This window comes from Rhinopithecus bieti, unplaced genomic scaffold (genome assembly GCF_001698545.2).
Source record: "Rhinopithecus bieti isolate Rb0 unplaced genomic scaffold, ASM169854v2 scaffold_6536, whole genome shotgun sequence".
Lineage (NCBI taxonomy): Eukaryota > Metazoa > Chordata > Mammalia > Primates > Cercopithecidae > Rhinopithecus > Rhinopithecus bieti.
In genome coordinates this window covers 2,706,796-2,729,801 of record NW_016805524.1, presented here as the reverse complement: position 1 = coordinate 2,729,801, position 23,006 = coordinate 2,706,796, and the positions used below count along the sequence as shown (strand labels likewise).

The 23,006-nt window shown below is 38.4% G+C and overlaps 1 protein-coding gene across 1 annotated transcript in view; it reads right to left on the bottom strand.

The window, feature by feature from the left end:
- The window catches only part of SLCO5A1 (solute carrier organic anion transporter family member 5A1), a 157,378-nt gene that overhangs the window by 51,885 nt on the left and 82,487 nt on the right, over positions 1-23,006 (bottom strand). The window contains exon 5 of the mRNA XM_017872744.1: positions 12,656-12,820. Within this exon, the coding sequence (XP_017728233.1) occupies positions 12,656-12,820 (165 nt within the window). The remainder of the gene's footprint in view (positions 1-12,655; positions 12,821-23,006) is intronic.

Sequence of the window (23,006 nt, the reverse complement as noted above, 5' to 3'; positions counted from 1 at the left end):
CCATTCTCCTGCCTCAGCCTCCCGAGTAGCTGGGACTACAGGCACGCACCACCACGCCCGGCTAATTTTTTGTATTTTTAGTAGAGACGGGGTTTCAATGTGTTAGCCAGGATGGTCTCGATCTCCTGACCTCGTGATCCTCCCGCCTCGGCCTCCCAAAGTGCTGGGATTACAGGCGTGAGCCATTGCGCCCAGCCCTGGGTTCTTAAAAGCAGAAATTTAACCATCGAACTACCTTATTTTGTAAAGTATCCCCAGAGAGGCAAAAAGTGAAGCAATTCAACCTCAGTTCCATCTCATGTACCAAGGGAGAAAAAGAATAAAGATGTATGTATGCATGTATATATGTATGTATGTATACACAAAAGAAATTTTAACTTCCAGGAAAAGGTATAGATCCAAAGTAAAGTGGTAAGATAGTGATTAAATTGAATGCCTAGAAAAAGAAGCCACTCAAAAAAATCAGAGGATTTTGTAAGTCGTGGGGGATGGTGGGATGTTTGTTAGTTGCCCTTTAGTGAAATGTTGTCTAATTCAAGTCCTCATTGCAGAGATGCAGACCCTAAGGGTCAGGAAGATGAAAGTTTTCATTCATTCCTTCATCAGATCTATTGGGCATATCTTTGTTGATTGAACAAAGGATAAGATGCACTCAGTAGCAGAAACACTCCTACGTCTGCTCCTGACACTTCGGTGTTTCCTCTGGGTTTTCAGTCATTTTGAAAAGCTCTCTAATCTTTCTCAACAGGACTTTTATTCACAAATAAATCTTGCTCTGTGAACAACATATAATATTTTGTATGATTCAGGCTCTAAAGGGGCTCTGGGCTATTCAGAACACCGTGGGGCTGTGACCATAGATGTGGTAATGTGGAGAGCACCGAGATGAATGTCCTCAGAGCCCAGAATATATCCTCATAAGTAGGTCATGTTTGTCTTTGTTTTTCAGTGTGAGCGTGCACACATGTGCTTGGGAAACAAATCCCAGCTATACGGACTGTGCTATTAATCATCAAAGATGAGTGAAGCAAAAAACATTTTAGTTAATTGAGAGATTTAGTCAACAGACATTTTCCTGCACTGTGCCCAAATATATAAAATTTAAAACACTTAAAATTTCTTTTCTCCCACTAAGAGTTGTGAAAAGTAGCCATTTATATTGGAAAAATAAATGTAGAGTAAATAAATCAGAGATATAAACATTTGACTCTGACTCTACACTGATTCAGCTGATACATGTTTAAAGCAATTGTATTTTTATCATTGATATTACATCTCCTAGCTTCCTTCAGTTCAGATGAGATTATCCCACAGCCTTTCACTTCAGTATCAAGTCTCTTGCTTTCTCTTTCATTTTCCTACCTCCCATTTTTTTTCTCTCTCTCTTTTTTTTTTTTTTTTTTTTTTTTTTGTGGGGATGGAGTCTCACTGTGTTGCCCAGGTTGGAGGCGCAGTGGTGTGATCTCAGCTCACTGCATCCTCTGCCTTTTGGGTACAAGCGATCCTCCCACTTCAGTCTCCTGAGTAGCTGGGATTACAGGTGTGTGCCACCACACCCAGCTAACTTTTGTATTTTTAGTAGAGAATTGGGTTTTGTCATGTTGGGCAGGCTGATCTCAAACTCCTGACCACAAGTGATCTGCCCGCCTTGGCCTCCCAAAGTGCTGGGATTACAGGCATGAGCAACCATGCCCAGCCTCTACCTCCTATTAGCCACACTTTTTTTTCTTCCTCTTAAAATTCATTCCCTCCAGATAATCTTTCTTATGAATGTTTTCCACATTCCTAAGTCCTGCATTTACTCTTCTGCCTTAGATTCCTCTTCCTGGAAGATCGTATAAAGTGAGCAGTACATTTATTTCTAATAGCTACTTTCCAGGCACTGTGTGAAGCCCACAACATACATTCTCTAATTTAATCCTCAGAGCCTTTGTTACCCATAGAGGATGATGAGTTCATCCAGGGTCACAGGCAGCCTACAAGGTTCACTAGACTGGGAGGCCTTGAAGGTGGGACCCCTCTGTGTTCTCATATGGCTTCCCTGTGCATAGTGCCAGGCCCATAGCAAAAGCTTTATAAATAGTTGTGCATGGATGGGTGGGTGGGTGAGTGGATAGATGGACGAATGGGTGAAGGGATAGCCGGATGAAAAAACAGAGTAAGAATTTCAACAAGATCTATCTGTCTCCTGAACTGACTCTCTTAACTTGTATGCTGTATGTCTTACCTAATATGTGAAATTTGGGGAAGAAAAAATTGACACAACAAAAATTCCAAATTGTAAGCAGCTTCTCTGAGGACCAGTTCAATCTGTATACTATGGACCTATAATGGATTGCGAGGTGTGTTTCTTGCAAAAATTGATCTGCGTGCCTCATTTTCATCAACTCTTCACTGGAGAGAGAAGGACTCCCTCCCACTGCAGTATTGTGGTGAAGACGGCAAAGCATGCACAGAAGGCACCTCACTAACACCGTGCCCGGCTCGGAGCGGAGGCCTAATAAAGCTCACCTGCTTTTACCATCATAGCACAGGCTCCACTGAAGGAAAGACGCCAATTTGCTTTGGATTCCCAAAAGCTGTATAGGCTTTTTAAAGTATTTTCACAAAGATTAATTCTTTTGATCTTTATAAGAATCTGAAGGTAAATGGTAAATCTCGGGCAGGAAAGAGCGTGGGAAGGATGAGGCCTGAGTATTATATGACAAAAACTTTCACAGCCTCTCGGTCTCCTTTCCCTTTCTGGAATCAGCTTCTCTGCCAGTGCAAAGACAAACTATATGCTGGGCAATCAGATAGTTTAAAAGGAACAGGTATAATGTATTAGACAAATGGGTTATTTAGTATGAAGTGACTTATGCCTATCACTATCACGTTATAGCAGAAGAATGGAAACAACGAAACGCCAATCATTAGGGGACTGAATAGACTTCACACAATAGAGTAGTGTGCAGCTATCCAGAAATGAGCAAGGTCTCTAGACTGTATGGTACAGAACAGGGCATATGGCATGCCAACCTATGGAAAGAAAGGTGAAAAACACCAATGTAAAATACTGACTATATATTATATATATTGCATATGTAATAAATGTATTTACTTATGTATTCAAAAAGAAATTTAAAAAGGATAAACTAATTTTTTAAATGGCTTCCTATAGAGGGAGGAAGAGAATTGGAAGAAACTGGAACGGACGTAATTTGTTTATAGTTTTGACCTTCAAACCAAATAAATGTTTTATATAATTTTAAATATAAATTTAACTTTAAAATTAAAAGAAGCAACTCCAAAATTAAAACTCAAAACAAATTAAAACAAATAAACATCACAACATATCAGACATAACCAAACAGAGAAGAATTACTTCAAATAACTTCAGAACAGTATTTTGCACATCCATAGTAAGAAATTGCCTTTGAATAAAATAAACTGCAAAAGTCTAAAGCTGTATTTAGTATTTTACAGTTAACCTCTGTGCTATATGTCTTACAGTTTACAGTTGGTAATAATACTGAGAATTGATTTGAAATTATTATACATACATACAAACACACATACACTTGAACAAAATAATCATGTTAAAGTCATTAGAAAAAAGATTTTATCATTAAACAAAAGGGATTAAAATATAAAATCAAAAAGTTAAGTAATAACTTGTAATATTAACCTTTGAAGTGCAAATATCTGTATAATCTCATGACTTTTCTTAATTAGAAAAAGCCCAGAAACAATGACGATCTTGTAGCAATGAGCACCCCGAGTATCCAGATGATGGTGTCCAAGTACCATTTTCCTGTCAAAGAAACCAAGATTCCTTGGAGATACACGACTGATCCGAGGTCTACGGCAGGAAATGTGGAAGGTAAGTAAGTCACCTTTTGTCATGACAGAAGCCACAAAGACTACTGAGGTAGAGCCAAAGGACACAGGTGCTGACTTTAAGGGGCTCCCAGTGGTCAAAGATTGGGCAACTGGAGCATCAGAAAGAATGATGACTGCCATGGAGTAAAGCACATCAAACAGCTAAAAATAAGTAAATAATACTTTAACAAATGTTGGCCACTGTATAAATTTGCTAGAATATAAATTTTTACTCTGAAAACTAGTAAATAAAGAGAAAGAATCACATAAGAAATTACGATCATTGGGGGAACTGGCCAAACAAGAAGCTGGTCACTTGGTGAACTGATTTGGAACAATTCAAAGAGAGAAGGAGCGTGTGTGTGTGTGAGAGAGAGATTCCTAATATGCTGCAAGCATGGACATCCCTCCCTAACACCTTCTTACTGTCTCCTGACCCAGAAAGTTTCCGCTACTTTACTCCTATGATTAAGATGAAAATAGTCACTTCTTACCATTTTATATGACTGTATTACCTCTCTTAGCAGGTGGGATTTAACAAAAAGCCTTCAAATTACCACTGTAAAGTAGACCAATACAATATATTTTAAAATCAGAAAACCTAACAAGATTTCCTAAAGGAAATTTAAATTTAGCACAGTTTCATATCAGAAAAAGAGAAGTTGATTTTTCTTGATTATCTACTATACAACAAATGCTTTAAGATCTAATTAGCTCACTTAATATTTTACAGTCTCCCTGGGGAATGACCACTCACATTTTACAAATGAGAAACTGAGATTCTGAGTGGGAAAGCAACTTGGCTAAAAGCATACATCTAGTTAAGTCACAGATCTGGGATTCAGAGAGGTCTGTATACTACATCAGGCTGCCCACAGCAAAACGAAACAGATAATATTGATTCTGGACATGGCCAGAGTTTGTGGGGATGCAACATTACTACAAATACCAGAGTGATTAATTGGTTAATAACTAGTCCCTTTTAAGACAACAAGGTAACTCCATAGGGAAGGTAAGAATAAATGTTTACTTGGTACACATGGCTTTGGAAAAAATATTTAATCTAAGATTTTAGGGAAGGAAGAAGTTATAGAGTTCTTTTCAGTTCAAGTTATTGTTTTCTAGACTAGAAAACAGACCTGGAGAGAAAAACACTGTCCTCCTTATGCGCTGCAAAAGCCCTGGGAGTCCCTGTGAGGAGTAACTACACAGGCCTGGAATTAGCCTGAGCTGTCTTGCCTAATCATCAACGTGTATCTTCAGGGCACTGACTCCTAGTCAAGGCACAAAACATGTCCATGAACAGTGTTGCCTTATAACCATGGGTCCAAAGCGGTTGAGGATGGTTTGCACCAACTTGTCAGCATTGTTTATTGACAAAAATGAGCATGAACTCTGTAATTTCTTCCTTCTCTAAAATCTTAGATGAAACAATTTTTCCAAATATGCTCATTTCATGTTTATTGTAACCGGTCTCACTAAGACCCCTGGAGAGCTCAGCTGTTGAGGCTGGTTATATAGCAGGAATCTATGGCACCAAGAAAATATTTAAAATATTCAAGTGTTTCAAATATTTTAAAACATAAAAAATGTTTAAAAGTATATAAGACTCCAGACAAAACACTATTTTGGATTCTTTGGTTCCTGGGTCATCCATGCACAAACACATCCGTGGTGCCTGGTATAAGAGAGGAAGTGGATCTTGCCACTCCCTTCTGAGGGGGACAAGTGGATCCTGCCTCTTGCTATGAGATGGCCTGTAGCTGCAAAGTATTAGGTTGGTGCAAAAGTAATTGCAATTTTTTATTTTTTATTTTTAGAGATGAATCTCACACTATCACCCAGGCTGGAGTGCAGTAGCACGATCTCAGCTCACTGCAACCTCTGCCTCCCAGGTTCACGTGATTCTCATGCCTCTCAGCCTCCTGAGTAGTGGGGATTACAGGCATGTGTCACCACACCTGGCTAACTTTTGTATTTTTTGTAGAGACGGGGTTTCGCCGTGTTGGCCAGGCTGGTCTCGAACTCCTGACCTCAAATGATCCACCCACCTCGGCCACCCAAAGTGCTGGGATTACAAGCATGAGCTACCGCACCCAGCCAGTAATTGCAGTTTTTGTCATTACTTTCAACAGCAAAAACCGCAATTACTTTTGCACCAACCTAATACATCTTTACTTTAACACTGATGCCGTGTAGTATCCTTTCTTGCAAGAAATGCCAATGTGTTTCTTGTCATTTTGGGTCCTCTGAGTCGTAAAGACATTATTAAAGAGCAACTGAACCGTGTTTAACTGCCATCATTAGAGCACTGGCTAAAAACCTACCACATGGTAAACACTCAAACATTCCTTAAATTAGTTGACTGATAAATAAAGAGAAGCTGAATATTCTGACTTTTTGTCCACTATAAGCTCTTATAAAAGTTCTCATTAGCACTGAACAAATGTAATTCAGCATGATGTTAATACATACCTCTCTGCCCAAAAGACAAAGAGCCTATAATTGTCACTTTTTGTTCCTAATAGCTTCTATTCATCTCAATAATAATTAAAATGATATAAGTGGGAAGACTTTAGCAGCTGCTACAAAACGTTGGCTTGCAAGTACCTTTCTCCTCTCTCAGAGCCACCATGCTTGAGTGGTGTCAGCACACATCTCAGGGCCATGTGTCATCACCTGACCTTGGAAACGGACGGTGATAGTGGACATCTACACCTAAAATACTTTATTTGTATTTAAACACTTAGTCTCAACATTAAAAAGAAAATCTGTGTACATGTTTACAAAACTAGTACAAAATGGATTTTAAAACTGCTCATAAAATTATATAAAAGCTGTTGATGCCCTTAGAAGAATGAAACAAATCGAAGCCCATTCATATGCCTCTTGCATCTAAAGATGAAGTGATTCCCAAAGGCTGCAATTTAAGTTCCGTGGCACTGCTGTAAATCACTTCAACCAAATCCCAATTCAGTGGCTGAAGACGGATGGCAAATATTTGGTTATTTAGACAACAATAAAAATTATAGTAATTTTTTAAATTATACTCCAACCTAATTCTTTTACCACAGAAATAAGTATCTCAATCATTCTACAGTGAAAAACAAAATGGAATTTTAAGCTCCTTTCCCTGTAAAGACAAACCAATAGCTCTAACCCTTTATAATTCTACACATCAAAGGGCAAGAGCCCAAGCAAAGGCAAAGCTGAAAGATCACAGTGCTCTGAAAACAGACATTGTGGGCCATGGCTGAGTGGATGGAAGTGGAATCCTAAAACCTTTGGAATATTGTCTTTTTGGAAATAGTGAAAAGACTAAATCGAAATGATGACAACAGCATACAAGTATTATAATATTTCAGTAAAAATCACATAGCAAGGCCGAGTATAGTGGCTCATGCCTGTAATCTCAGCAATTTGGGAAGCTGAGGCAGGCAGACTACGAGGTCAAGAGATTCATACCATCCTGGCCAACAAGGTGAAATCCCATCTCTACTAAAAATACAAAAATTAGCTAGGTGTGGTGGCGCATGCCTGTAGTCCCAGCTACTTGGGAGGCTGAGGGAGGAGAATCACTTGAACCCAAGAGGCGGAGGTTGCAGTGAGCCAGGATTGCACCAGGATTGCAGCCTGGTGACAGAGTGAGACTCCATCTAAAACAAACAAACAAAAAAATCACATAGCAATATGTATTTACTCCAAGGAGTATAAGACTCTAGCATCCGGTTCTAACACTTACTATTTGCCTTTAAGCAAGTTACTTAAACCCCTCCGGGCATTTTTTTTCTCATCTGGAAAACTGGCATAATTAATAATATCTACTTCATAGGCATTAGTTAAACGGATTAAATGATGTTATCCATATAAAATTGCTTAGGTAGAGCCTTGAACTTAGTAAACACTCAGTACATGTCAGCAGTGTTTTTATTATCATCATTATTATTACAGAGATTTTATTCTCAGACCTATTCAAAGTGCACAACTTCAGATGTAAGGTGCTATCATCATAAATAGTATTTTTTTTTACTGTGATATGATCAGGTTGTATTTTTCCATTTGTATTGTTTTACCTATTTGAAGTTAAGTAAACTTCAAAGCAAATCGCTATTCACTACTTCATTTGATCCTCACAACAATGCTGACATAGAGAGAGATGGGGAGAGACTATCCTCAAGTTACAGATAAACTCCAGTTTCTGCTGAAATTTAGGGAGGAAAGTGACTTGACCAAAGTCATGCAACTAGTTACTGGCAGTGAATGGATTCCAAGGGCACCCTGTATAACTGCTCCTTCGGGGTTGATATGGTTTGACCCTGTGTCCCCACTCAAATCTCATCTCAAATTGTAATCCCCATAATCCCCATGTATCAAGGGAGGTGCCAGGTGTGAGGTGATGGTATCATGGGGGTGGTTTCCCCCCATGCTATTCTCATGTTGGTGAGAGTTCTCACGAGATGTGATAGTTTTATAAGGCAGTTTCTCCTGCTCTTGCTCACTCTCACCTGCTCACTCTCACTATGTAAGACGTGCCTCTTATCCTTTTGCTGTGACTGTAAGTTTCCTGAGGCTTCCCCAGCCATGTGGAACTATGAGTCAATTAAACCACTTTTTTTTATAAATTACCCAGTCTTGGATACGTCTTTATAGCAGTGTGAGAACAAACTAATACAAGTGGTCTTCCCATCATTTCAGGCTTCTCCAAAATACCAACTTCATAATATTTAGCTAGTTTCAAGAGATAAACGTGACCCCAAGTGGGTCAGCAGAAACACCATGAGCAGGGAGAGTGCACTGTGACACAAACCCACTGTTTAGTGGAAACACACTATACCAGAGGAGTGAAGTGGGGTTGACTGTGGTATTGCGATGATGCCCTCGTCAGACATTGGTGTCACCACCTCCCGCCAGGCACAAGCATCCTCAAGTGATTATGGCATGAGAGAAGGGGAGATGAAGGTCCGTGAGCAGACTTCCCACCCCACACCTGCTTGGCTTTGGAGCTCTATTTCTGACCTAAGGATAAACTCTCCCCTCCACCCTCCTCTGCCACTAGAGGAAGCTTTATCCTCCCCTGCTGCTTTGCCTTTGCTCAGGCTGGTCCTCCACAGGAAATAAACACCTTTTCTCCAAACTCCAAATGGGCAGATTCTACTTTCCCTTAAAAACCTAGTTAAAAGCCATTATCCATGAAATGCAACTCAAACACACTATCTCATCAGCCAAAATAATCTCTGTGATCCAAATTGTCTGTTAATTTATTCAGACAGCTTTTTCTAATGTATTTCATAAGTTTTCTTTCTCCTCTTAGATGTGTAAGCAACTTAAGGCCCTGGTGTGAGTCTTTAGATTTCCCCAGCCACACACCAGGCACAGCGCTGTGCATAGAGCTGGCATTCAATGGCAATGTGAACGAGCGAGCAATAGAAGGCCAGTCCTTCCATAGGTGTTTGGTGCTTCCTCTCCATCCATAACACAACGCAAACAAATTGCAGTGAAGGTCAGGGTATTTACCTAAATAATTTTTTAAGTGAAAAGAGAATTTTAACTCAAAACTTTGTCAGATGATAAATTCTTTTCAGATATATTTCTTAATTCCCCATATCAGTCTACATGCATTAAAAAAAGGGATTCACAGAACAAAAGAGCTCAAATTTTAAAATTTCTTTTAAAAATGAAATCTATGCCCAGAGAGTAAGAATGAATAAACTGATAACAATTCAAAAAACCAAGAGGAGTTTTAACAAATTTACAAGAAGACAACAAACAACCCCATTGAAAAGTGGGCAAAGGACATGAACAGACACTTCTCAAAAGAAGATATACATGCAGCCAAGAAACATGAAAAAAGCTCAAAATGACTGATTATTAGAGAAATGCAAATCAAAATCACAGTGAGATGCCATCTCATGCCAGTCAGGATGGCAATTATTAAAAAGTCAAGAAACAGCAGATGCTGCCAAGGCTGTAGAGAAATAGGAATGCTTTTACACTGTTGGTGCAACTGTAAATTAGTTCAGCCATTGTGGAAGACAGTATGGCGATTCCTCAAAGACCTAGAACTAAAAACACCATTTGGCCCAGCAATCCCATTACTGGGTATATACCCAAAGGAATATAAATAATTATATTATAAAGATACATGCACACGTATGTTCATTGCAGCACTATTTACAATAGCAAAGACAAGGAATCAACTCAAACGCCCATCAATGACAGACTGGATAAAGAAAATGTGGTGCACATACACCATGGAATTCTATGCAGTCATACAATGGAACAAGATCATGTCCTGTGCAGCGACATGGATGGAACTTGAAGCCATTATCCTCAGCAAACTAACACAGGAACAGAAAACCAAACACCACATGTTCTCACTTATAAGTAGGAGCTGAATGATGAGAACACATAGATAGAGGGAGGGGAACAGCACACACTGGGGTCTATTGTGGGATTGAGGGGAGAAGGAGAGCGTCAGGGAAAATAGCTAATGCATGCTGGGCTTAATACCTAGATGATGGGTTAATAGGTGCAGCAAACCACCATGGCACACATTTACCTATGTAACAAACCTGCACATACTGCACATGTACCCCAGAACTTAAAATTTATGAAAAGAAGAAGAAAAAATCCAAGAGGAGTTTTAAAAAGAATTATCTCTGTTTAATCTTCTGCAATTTAACATGCCCCCTCTACTCTTAATCAATCTTAATATCGCTTGACTATTATTATTTGTTGCCTGTCTATGAAGAAAAAAAATATGCGACCTGGAAATAAAAAGCTTTTTATCAGAACAAGTAGAATAGCGAACATTGTATAAACTGCATTGACTATGATCAAAATAAACAAACAAACAAAAGTTGCTGATGACAAAATCAGAATGGAAGTGGCATTTTTGAGATATTGCTTCTTTAATTCTGACGTTGGACCATGGGATGAACACTGTGAGTTAGCCTTATTCAATCCTGCACTTCCCTGGCCAAGTGGGACCCATTTAGTGGCCACTGCCTCAACCATACCACTGTGGAAGTCTGCAGCAGACACCCCAGCTCCAGCTGAACCCTTTATTCTGTTTTTCCACAAGTTGTCTGTCTAGCCTTGGCCTCCACCAGTAACTAAGAGATGGCTTTAGCCAGTATGTATTCAAGGTGCATTAGTGCCTGCCCAGCTCAGCACTGCACTACTCTCCCACTAACTCTGGGGGTGAAAATGGTGCATCTGCAGAGAAATGGGATAATCTAGGCAGCTCTGCTCCCTAGTCTGTCTGGAACCGGGGCACACAGTATGGCTTCCCTATGTGCCCTATGTGTATCCTGGGGACCTGCGTTTATGAAAAAGATGCCTCTAAAAAAATCGGGTTTCATGGTCAAATGACTTTGGAAAAGGCTGTAGTCTGAGTCGTCTTCTGGGAGTTTCACAGTGCATACCGGCATATTAAAGGAAATGAAAGGGCCTGCAGTAAAGAATCCGATGATATTTTGTTGAACTCAGCAAGTTCCAAATTTATTTCATTATGAACTGTCTTCCCAGTAACACCTTTGAATATGGAAACTTAGTTTGGGAAATGCTGGAGACTACAATTAACAGCTGTGTGGCTTTGAATCCGACTACAAGACAACTTTTGCTTTCCCTGTCCAAAAATCATTGCTCAACAAAGGGTTAGTGGAAGAATTAAACTACAAATGGAAGGTTTAGATTTTCTCACAACCAAACTATAAAATAATCTGGAAATTTTACCTTAACATAGGAAAACATGTATTTTTGCAACCAAGATCGAGAAAAGCATATTTTAAGTCACAATTACAATAGTCCACAGCAGTATGTTCTTTATAAAAACATGTGCTATCCTAGACCCACAACCCAATGTTGTATGTCTTTATATATATAAGATGAAGCAGAGCACAAAGTGATTACCCAAATATTTCAAATCATTTTCTACAGTGATGCCTGTTCATTTTCAGATAATTCAAGTTTACTGGATTTGAATGTGGAATTGGAGAACTAATTCTCATAGGAGCGTAAGTGACCTGAAAAGTTATCATAATTCTACACTATTTAAATATACTTCAACTGTTGAAATACACCTTATTAAATAAATTATGACTTTAGGAAGATATGGTCAATCAGCCATCTTTGATACCACTAAGAAAATATCTAGAATATTACATGATATAATATACTGAAAATTTCTCCAATATCTGAGAATTAATGTTTCCACATTTCTAAGCATCCAATTTATTATGAAAGAAGATTTGAACACTAAGTACTATGGGTATATGCATCAAAGTCTCCTAAAAATCAGTTTGCCCAGACATCAAATATCTAAAATAAAATTCATACATTTCCTTTTTAACTTCACACATCTCCAGTAATTCAAATAAAATCTGTTCACACTTCTGAAGGGGAAATCCTGCTACCATGAAACAGATCTATATTTCAGGTTATCAATTTTTTTAACACTTTAAGACCCATGCCAACCCATAAAAAGATCTATTTAGATTTAAATTTGAATGTCATTGCCTATTTCATTTCTTTAAACTGAGAACCATGTAAATATAAATATGCAAAATTCTCTCCCTTCCCAAAACAGAGTTGGGAAATGTGGCACATGGTAATACAATCTGAATCAGAGAGAACACTTTCCAGGATTTCCTCCTCCTAAAATCTGGGGGGAAAGGTAGCTGTTAATGAACTAGTTTAACACTTCGATGTTAGATTGAACTTTCTCTTCACCCATTCCATTTCATGGTCAAAATGATCATGTTTTCAAGCAGCCCTAGCGGCAGTGCCTTACCAGTGTAGATGCTGGCATTGGAGGCTGGGATACCAAACTGTGACTCGATGAACTTGGGAATGAAGGTAATGAAAGCAGTTACAATGGCACTCTCAGCTGTGTATGACAAACTCACAAAAAGGAATGTCATGTTGCTTAAGATCCTGACAGCTGCTCTTGGTAGGTCTACAAAATGACAAAAATGACAAATGAATGTTATAAACAATGGATGGAAAACAAAATAAAACTGAATTGTTTTTGAAATGAACTGGAAATAGCCATTCAGCAACATTTGCCACCAAAGAATAAAAAAATAGAAAGATCCGATGATGATTAGAAACCATCCTCTCTAAATAGATTTTGTTTTGTTTGGTGTTTTTCTTTCAACCAGGATATGGAAATTAAGTAAAGTACCTAAAACATACCCATACAACTGATAGTTCCTATTTCAAAACTGTTAGAATTATTTGCATTTCTTCATTGATTAAAACAATGTTATTTATTGTTAAGACCTCAAAGTCCACTAGACATGTAAAGTGCCTGCAATGCAGCCTTCAATTACAATTTCCACTTTTCACAACTAACATTATGATGTAGCTATTCCGCTTCTGTGGGCATCTACATGATGTTGTATTTCTGATTGTCAAGCCTTATTATGAAACAGGAAATAGTCACAGTTTAAAAAGCTAAAAGAATGAGGCCATGAGGTCAGACACTCTGAGGTACTGGAATTAGGGAACAAAGATCTCCAAAGGGAAAGGAGAGCCGAAAGGTGGGGGCTTAGAATCTGCTGAGCTGCCTCCAAGAAAGGAAAGCTTCACCCTTGAGTCTAGGCATTTATTTCACAGAACCTGCCATCTATATTTTTCAAGATATATGTGCAAGTATTTTCACTGGAGCATAGTTTATAATACTAAAAATATAGGAGGGGGGAATCTACATTTCCATCGATGGGAAATGTTTAAATAAAAGATGGCACAGCCATATAATGGAAAACCAGACAGTAGTTAAAAATGAAATAGAGCTGTATGTACTGGCATGAAAGAACTCCAAGAAATATTTGTATTAATTTGTAAAGCTAGCTGCAAAAATGGATGTACATATATGTGTGTAATTCTATTTAATTAAAAATCAAACAAATCAAAACAATGTATTTTATATGATCAAATACATACTTTTCAATCATACTCATCCTACAGCCTGTTGTAAACACTGTAAATTAAAATGTCATATCCAAGATTTAGAACTTAGAAAGTTAAGATTACCTATCAACAGTTAAAGATTCAAATTAGGTTCAGCAGTATATTAAAAGCCAATGTGTTGATTCTAAAACATCTGGGAAAAATATATAACACCAGATTATTAAGGGTTTATGTTCTCTGAATGGGACTAAGATTGGGAAATAGGAAAAAAAGGAGATTATTGTGTATATACTTTTGTATTTTTACAACGCTAGAACGTGAATTAATGTACATTTATGTAATCTTTATGTATCTTCATAGAAAAGGTAAGCTGCATTATTTTTGGCAATATAGTCATCTGAGAACAGTTATCTCTTTCAACATAATGAGTCATTTCATTAAAATTAGCCAAGAACTTTTATTAAAGCTATAATTCATAGCTTTCTATTCACCAGAATTTGAAACGTAGAAACTTAAGACTGCTCACTATCATCATTTTAAAATTTAGACTAAATTTAATGTTCTATATTTTAATTTAATTTTTAAAGTTTAAATTAACAATTAAAAAAAATTAAGATGCATGCTTCATTTTTTCACATGGATAAACACACCAGAGAAAAAACATAATCAAAGTGCTTCATTAAGTCATCCTACAGCCTCTTGTAAACACTGTAAATTGAAACGTCATATCCAAAATTTAGAACTTAGAAAGTTAAGATTATCTATCAACATTTAAAGATTCAAATTAACTTCAGCAGTATATTAAAAGCCAATGTGTTGACTCTAAAATCTGGGAAAATATAAAATAAATTTTAAAATAAGAAACTAATATACTATCACATGACTATTTTAAGAAATACTAGTTATATCAAACAGGTTTTTCTTCTGTAGCCATTTGGCTTGATAAAATAGCCTTCTAATTTCAAGTGTAACTAAAAACATGCATGATGGTTCTCTCTTCTTTTATTAAAAACATCTGCTGTTATCTAAGAAGAATTAGCAGAAGTTCAGACCTTCAACGACTCTAAGTTCCTCTCTTCTTTCTTCTACCTTTCTCAATCTCCTTTACTGGGGCTGAGCTTTCAGCCTACAGCCCTCCAGGAGTTGAGGTGGGAGCACAGTATCCACGGTTATACCTTTAGTTGGTGGGACTGGTTGATTTTTTTACATCGAAGGAGACTTAGCAAGTTATAAATACATTGAAAATAATGGAAATCAGTTTTCTAACTGCCAAAGAAGAGAGTTACAAATATGGAAAGGGGGATCATTCTACATCAGATTGGAAGGAGGTACTGGTATGAATTCACGGTTCAGATAGGCAGATAGATAAATAGATTAGATGAACATAGACCCATGGATGATAGACCGTGTGTGTGTTTGTATGTGGGTATAAATATAGGTCCTTCTCTGTCTGCTCACAAGGCTTAGAAGTAATGACACCCTGGTAGGAATGCATCCACCTGGCACCCAATTCTTGGTTTCTAAAAACCATCTTCTACTAAAAGGAACCAGAGCTCCCTGGAAAAATGTCTAACTTTACAACTGGAGCAGAGATAATACAAGATAAGCCTAGAAAACCTTGTTGAACAAGAAAGCAAAAATGTGCTCATAGAATGGTAAGGACATGTCAGAAGGACACAGAAGACAGCTTGAAGGATTCTCAATGGCCCAATCTGGGACAATTTGACCTCTGTAGATGCTAAACCAGTAAGCAAAAGTCTAACAGGAATGAAATATATTCGATGTTTATTATTCACAGATTCCATATTTGCAAAGACACCTACTTGCTAAAATTTATTTGTAACCCCAAAAATTAACACTTGCAGCACTTTCACAGTCACGTGCAGACCAGAGAAAAATTTGAGTCCTCCAATGCACACATTCCCAGCTGAGGTGGAACAAGGTGACACTCTGCTTTCTTGTTTCTGCTGTCATATTGTAAACTCATGTCCTTTCCATAATACATTGTCTCACATGTTTTGCATTTTTGTACCATTTGTTGGTGATCTCATTGCTTAAAATCCCCTGTGCTGCAGTGCTGTCTAGGGTTCCTAAAGTGCAAAAGACCATAATGTGCCTTACGGAGAAAATACTTATGTTAGATAAGCTTCCTTCAGGCATGAGTTACAGTGCAATTGACAATAAGTTCAGTGATAATGAATCACCCTATATATTAAATAAGGAGTCTTTAAACAGAAAGATACATGAAGCAAGGTCGTGTATCGACTGATTGGTTGAGGATTATGTTGTAATAGGAACCCAACCCAGTACCTCCCATAAGAGCGAAGTTCAGTCCAGGCTAATCCAGTGTTCACAGTGGCTTTATAGGACATAGCTGCCACAAATAATGGGTGTCAACTGGATTTACATAGCCTCAAAATATTTCCCCACAAAGTACTTTTTAATAACTCATTGATTAATAATTACATTATACTTATTAACTTTAGAACGAAGGAACCTGGTAAGTACGATCTTATCCCAGTGATAAAAGTTAGCCTAACTGGTGATAGAGCAAACTAACACTATGTGTCTCTGCTCCTATGTACTGAACATAGCATCATTTCAGTGGTGTAACACGGATGAATCAGGAAATATCACCAAATCCAAACTGAAGGATATTCAAAGTTAATGGATATACAAAGTGACTTGCTTGTACCTTTTTTAAAAGGTCAAGGTCATGAGAAACAAAAAAGGTTGAGTGACTGATTCAGGTTGAAGGAGACTAAAGGGCACAAAAACTAAACGCATGTGATCCTGGATTGAATCTTGGACATGATGGACATTATTGGGATAATCAGCAAAATCTGACTGGGGGCTGTGGTTTAGATGGTAGCACCAGGTCCACGTGAATTTCCTGATTCTTTTTTTTTTTTTTTTTTTGAGACGGAGTCTTGCTCTGTCGCCCAGGCTGAAGTGCAGTGGCCGGATCTCAGCTCACTGCAAGCTCCGCCTCCCAGGTTTACGCCATTCTCCTGCCTTAGCCTCCTGAGTAGCTGGGACTACAGGCGCCCGCCACCTCACCCGGCTAGTTTTTTGTATTTTTTAGTAGAGACGGGGTTTCACCGTGTTAGCCAGGATGGTCTCGATCTCCTGACCTCGTGATCCGCCCGTCTCGGCTTCCCAAAGTGCTGGGATTACAGGCTTGAGCCACCGCGCCTGGCCAAATTTCCTGATTCTTATGGCTGCCCTGTGGTTACATAGGAGAGTGTTCTTGTACTTGGGAAACATACACTGAAGTATTAGCGACAGTAGAGTACCATACCCTCAATTTCTCAGAAATGTTAACAATTGGGGAATCAGGATGTAGGGTACACTGGTGCCCTGTGCTATTTCTATAGCTTTCATGTAAATTCAAAATTGTTTCAAAAACATAAAATTTAGAAGACTAAGTTAGCAAAATGTTGTTAAACCTTCCTAAATTTGCAACCAAATACTTAATTTTTATGCAACAGAATGTATTTTAGATCAGTTTCTTGGTGTCATTTATAACTGTGTTATTGTAAAACCAAAGATGCAGTAAAAAGCATGATGAAGGAGAGATGATGAAATAATGATAGTGATTATCATTTTTTGATCATTTAATGCTAGGAAATCTTATAAATTCAAGCTGGCACTAAAACCAGGAAATACCTTCAGTGGTAGTAAAGTAGGAATAAAATTCAACACAAAGCACCAAAATTCAAGAGGTGGTCTATACTCTGAAATCACTTTGAAAAGAAGTGTTAATAGCATTGGCAGATCATTTGCTCCTTCCAGGTGCATAGTGATGACAGTGTAGGCGGCCCCATCATCCCGTGCACACGGACCTGGTGTTAAATTGCACTCCAATCACAACGGAGCTATGCTGCAATAAATCTGGTGCACCCAGTGGCCTCCAAAGCCTTTGGTCAAAATTCAGAAAATCTGAGATGGGTGGTGTGAGTGGATTCTTTTTTTTTTTTTTTTTTTTTTTTTTTTTTTTTTTTTTTGAGTTGGAGTCTTGCTCTGTTGCCCAGGCTGGAGTGCAGTGGCATGATCTCAGCTGACTGCAACCTCTTCCCCCAGGGTTCAAGCGATTCTCCTGCCTCAGCCTCCCGAGTAGCTGGGATTACAGGCAAGTGCCTCCACACCAGGCTAATGTTTTGTGTTTTTAGTAGAGATGGAGTTTCACCATGTTAGCCAGGATGGTGTTGATCTCCTGACCTCATGATCTGCCCTCCTCGGCCTCCCAAAGTGCTGGGATTACAGGTGTGAGCCACCATGCCCGGCCATGACTGGATTCTTATGGAAGTTGATAAGGGATGGTGTTTAGGAGCGACTGGATCAGTATCAGTGAGGGCAGAGGCCATAATTTATTCTCCAAACCCCATTGATCACAGCATGATATAAGGCAGAAGGTATTGATATGTTTCTAATTTTTTGACCATTAGCCAAACATGTTCCAGCATGTGTGAATATTTTATGCTCATTCATAAAATAAGTCACAATTTAAGTTTGTATTAGATGAAGGTCTTCACTTTTTTGTTTGTTTGTTTGTTTGTTTGTTTGTTTGTTTTAGATAGGGTCTCCCTCTTTTGCCCAGGCCAGGATGCAATGAAGTGATCATAGCTCACTGCAGCCTCAAACTCAGGGTTCAAGCAATCCTCCCGCATCAGCCTCCCGAGTAACTAGTACTATAAAAGGCCTTTATTTGGATGAGCAAAGCTTAAATGAGCACCAACTTCAGCGAACCTGAAAGGTGCAGTCATCTTTTCAAGCGGGCAGAGAGACGAAATTCCTGGGAGTTTATTTAGTTTGATGAGAAATATATCCCAGGCTACAGATGGCTCTGCAAGTCCCTGTCACACTGGAAGACCCCTCTTCTGTGGCTCCTTATACAGAAGCTGCAAGGTTTTTACCATAGGACCTGATAGCCCCAAATGAGCTGATTGGACCAGGGAAGGAGGCTGGACTCAGTTGCTACCTACAGGCAACCCAACAGCCACCAGAGGCCTAAGGCACACTCTGTGAGCAAAGACTGGCCAAAAACCCCTTGACTTTGTTTCCCTTAGAGTGTTTGCATTAGAGACTATAAAGGGATAAGTAGGCAGGGAGTATGAAGACTGAGTGAGGGACAAAAGTAAGGAAAACTGACCCTGGAGCCACAGTGGAGTCTGCAGAGTGACTGTGGGGCTCAATGGCAATGGGCACATCCCTATCAGCCAGGGGCCCAGCCACTGGGGCTTCTGCTCTCCCCTGGAGTCCTGCACCAGAACCCCAGTATCTCAGGTGGCTTGAACTGGCTTCTGCTCTTTACAACCTGAAAGGATCTGTATCATGTCTTTTTGCTCTTGTGTTAGATTACTGAAACAAACTTTGTTTTAATGACATATTTGAAAAATGTACGCCAACAAAGGGATTGACCAAGCAAAAGAGGAAGACCCAGTTACCATGAACACCACTGAGTGTGCCAGGCCTGTGAGAGCGGGCTGCTGCCTGCCCTTCCACTCTGTAGTCCTATGGCTGCCCTGCCCCAAGCTTCATCCGTGGCCTGGTCTACTTCATCTCTGTACTATCTGTGGATTTCCCACCGGTCTCCTTGGCAAATGTCAAACTCATCCATCAAGTTTCATGACTGGCGTCTGCCCCTATTGGAAGCATTTACAGCTTCTCTAGACAGTCTAGGGGGCTCCCTCTCTGTGCTCCCATGTACTTGGTCCATAGCTCTAGTCATCATTTCTTAGGTAGCTGCATGTGTTTACCTGTCTGTTCCTTTCAGGAGACTATAAAAGCTCTGACTGCAGGACCTTGGGGTATCTGTACATCTTCAGCTCCCAGCATTCATCTGGCCTATAGGAGGCACTCAAAAAATATACTTAGAATGTATTTATTAATATTCTTTATTATATCACTGGAATAATTTGTACTAAAACAATAGCCATATACTTGTGAGAAAATGAAGTCCATTCCAAAGAGGCATAATTTCCTGCTGGGGAGCAGGTTAAGAGTTAAGAAAACGTAAGACGAAAGGTGGTTCACAGTGGTGAACTCACTGAAAATAGAAAATTATGCTCCTTTTTAAAGTATGGTTCTTTAATGCTAACAAATCCTTAGTGGTGTCAGATAAGATTATAAACTAAAATGTCCATTAAAGAAAAATTAAAATACTAACAGGAGAAACAGAAAATACACAATATTGTCCTTTATCCAGCATATCTGAGAAAGAGGTATGCTTAATTTTTCAGATATCTGAGTGATTGCCTCTTTAAGCAACAAAGCTTTAAATATTTTTGCTGTATTAACTGGTAATACTAGAGAATGCATCGCATAATCAGACATTTTCTTCAAGATTCAAAGTCATAATTATAAATACTAATTTCTGTAGGCTAATTAGTTTCACCATATTTTTACCCTTCATTAATATTCTGATTTTTTTCTTCTGGTTGCAAGAAAATTCCATGCCCAGGATGTGTTGCTTGCGTGTTTGTTTTTACCCACTGACATTGTGCATCCACACCAACTTTTCTTTTATGTTCTTCTAAAGAGCTCTTCTAAAAGTAAAATTAGATATTAATTTTGTTCCTTTTACATCTTTTTTTAAAATTTAAACTGGGGGTGGGATAAGGACTAGTGCTTGTTTTATTATTATACAAGATAGGTAAGTTAGTATTATTATGAAACAGTTGACTAAATTTTATTACCTCCAAATGTACATTTCTAGCCAGGTATAAATTATGAGTATTAAATACCAAACAAACATACTGGCCCGTCTTAATGCTTTTCATAATTTTTGACATGGATATATCCAGACATACTAACATTTATCTAAAATTTAGTAGCCCAGGCAGTTTATTTTCCTTATGTTTAAATTCAACTAAAATACATACCCTTTTAAAAAAATAATTTATTGTGCCAAAATTCACAGAATATAAAATTAACTATTTTAAAGTGAAAATGTTAGTGGAATTTAGTACAGTCACAATGTTGTGCAACCACCACATCTATCTAGTTTCAAAATATAAATACTTTCTTACTATTAAAAAAGTTAAGCATTTTATTTTCAGAAATGGGATTGCACTTCACTTTTACTTTATTCTCTAAATTTTCTGTCATGAACATGTATTACTTTTAGGATCTTGTTTTAAAAGGTGCAATTTTAAAAGGATGCAGAAATGTGTCATCCCTGAAAGTCCTCCCTGACTCAGGCAGCCAACATGGATTCCTTTCTCCTCTTCCTTCCACCTCCTTAGAATGTACATACCTCCATTTTAGGACTTAACATATTAATATTGTGTCTACTTTCCTTTCTGCCTCCCTTTGAGGGCAAGGTCTGTAACTTTTCATGTATGAGTCCTGAGTTCTTAGTCCTGTAGTAATTGTCCCATAAACATATTTGTGAGAAAGAAAAACAAAAAAAGAGAAATTTCCTTAGGATAGATATTGCCAGCCATTTATCTCAATAATTAAATTATTGGGTTCCATTTGGAAACCCATCTAGTCCTTTGCTAAAAGTTTTAAATAACACCCATTTCTTATATAAAAGTACATTTTGAGAGAAGAATGATCAAACAGACAGATAAAGGCAGCTTAAAGGGACTAACGTCAAACAAGGCATAAAATTCACATTGGGCACAGAGACCAAGAATGAAGATGACAGCAACCAGAGTGGAAGGTCATTGTTATATAAAAGATGGGGATTTTTATTGATAAATTTTAAAATAATGTGATACTGCTAAAATACAGGGTTCTTTGCAAAGAACATGAGCAGTACCAAGGCCTTTGCCTTGAGGGCATAGGAAAGGCCTCCTCAGCGGGGAGGAGGAAAAGTGGTGTAATAAAGAAAGAGGGAACACCACATGATAATTATGGCTGAAGGAAGCCAGTGAGCGGATACTCCAGCTAGAACACATAAGCTTCTCTGTTAATCATGTTTGTAAATTTATATATTTTATAATGCTTTGACTTCTTAAAAAGCTTGTTGGCCAGGGACAGATTGCCCTCCCAGGACTACAGCCACTTCTTAGAGATAGCACTGGGCTCAGCCACCACTGGGAGCATACCTTTCATAAACAAACCAACCAATCCCAAGGTGGTGGCCCCAACCACCTCCTTATCTAACTCACACACACTTCACCTGTCCTAAATCGCCCAGGTTCAGGTACCAGACAACTGGAGGCCATCCTTGTAGCCCAGAGCCTATGGGCATTATTCAAACTAGCCAATCCTAAGCTCTTTCCCAAGGAAACCCCAATAAAGGCTGTGGCCCAGACTCTGGTCTCACTCCGATTCTGCCTCCTGACCAACCTGATGCTCCCCCTGTGGTCCTGCATGGCAGGGCCTGCCCCCTTCTCTTAGGAAGTATAAGTAATTATTCTACCAGTGGTATTAACCTCATCATGTCATCACTCAGATATCTCTATACATTAAAATCTCATGGGTACAAATTATTGAATAGCCTTTAACATCTCTTGAAACTCCTTAATCCTCTTCTTTTATAAGCACTTAAAGTGCAGCTGGCCCTCCATATCCATGGATTCTGCGTCCATGGATTCTGCATCCGTGGATTCAACCAACCACAGATCAAAAATACTCAGGAAAAAAAATGAATGGGTGCATCTGTATTGAACACATACAGACTTTTTTCTTGTCCTTATTCTCTAATCAATACCATATAACAACTATTTACATAGTATTAACATTGTATTAGGTATTATAAGTAACAAGAGATGATTTAAAGTATATAAAGGCATTATAAGTAACAAGAGATGATTTAAAGTATATGATTTAAAGATGTGTGTAGTTTTTATGCAAATATTACACCATTTTTATATCAGAGACTTGAGCATCATGGATTTTGGTATCCACCAAGGGGTTCTGGAACCAATCCCCCATGGATACCAAGGGATGACTCTATTTAAATGTTCCATTATTTCTAATCTTGTAGTTCCTATCATTTGTATTCTTTAAGGCCTTCTGGTGGATCAAAAAGCTGGCGAAAACATATGATCATCCTGCAGTGAAAACCTTAGTAACTTTTATGGCCTGTGAATTTCTCATGATCCTGTATGTTCTTGAGCATTTGGCAGATACAAATTTTCTATGCCTGTTATCCAGAAGAATCAAACTATTTTTAGTCAGGGTTTTCTGTAAAAGCAAAACCAAGACTGCTTATCGTATGCAACATGGCCAACACAGGACGTACATGCCCTCATTTCCTGCTCATTTTCTTTGAA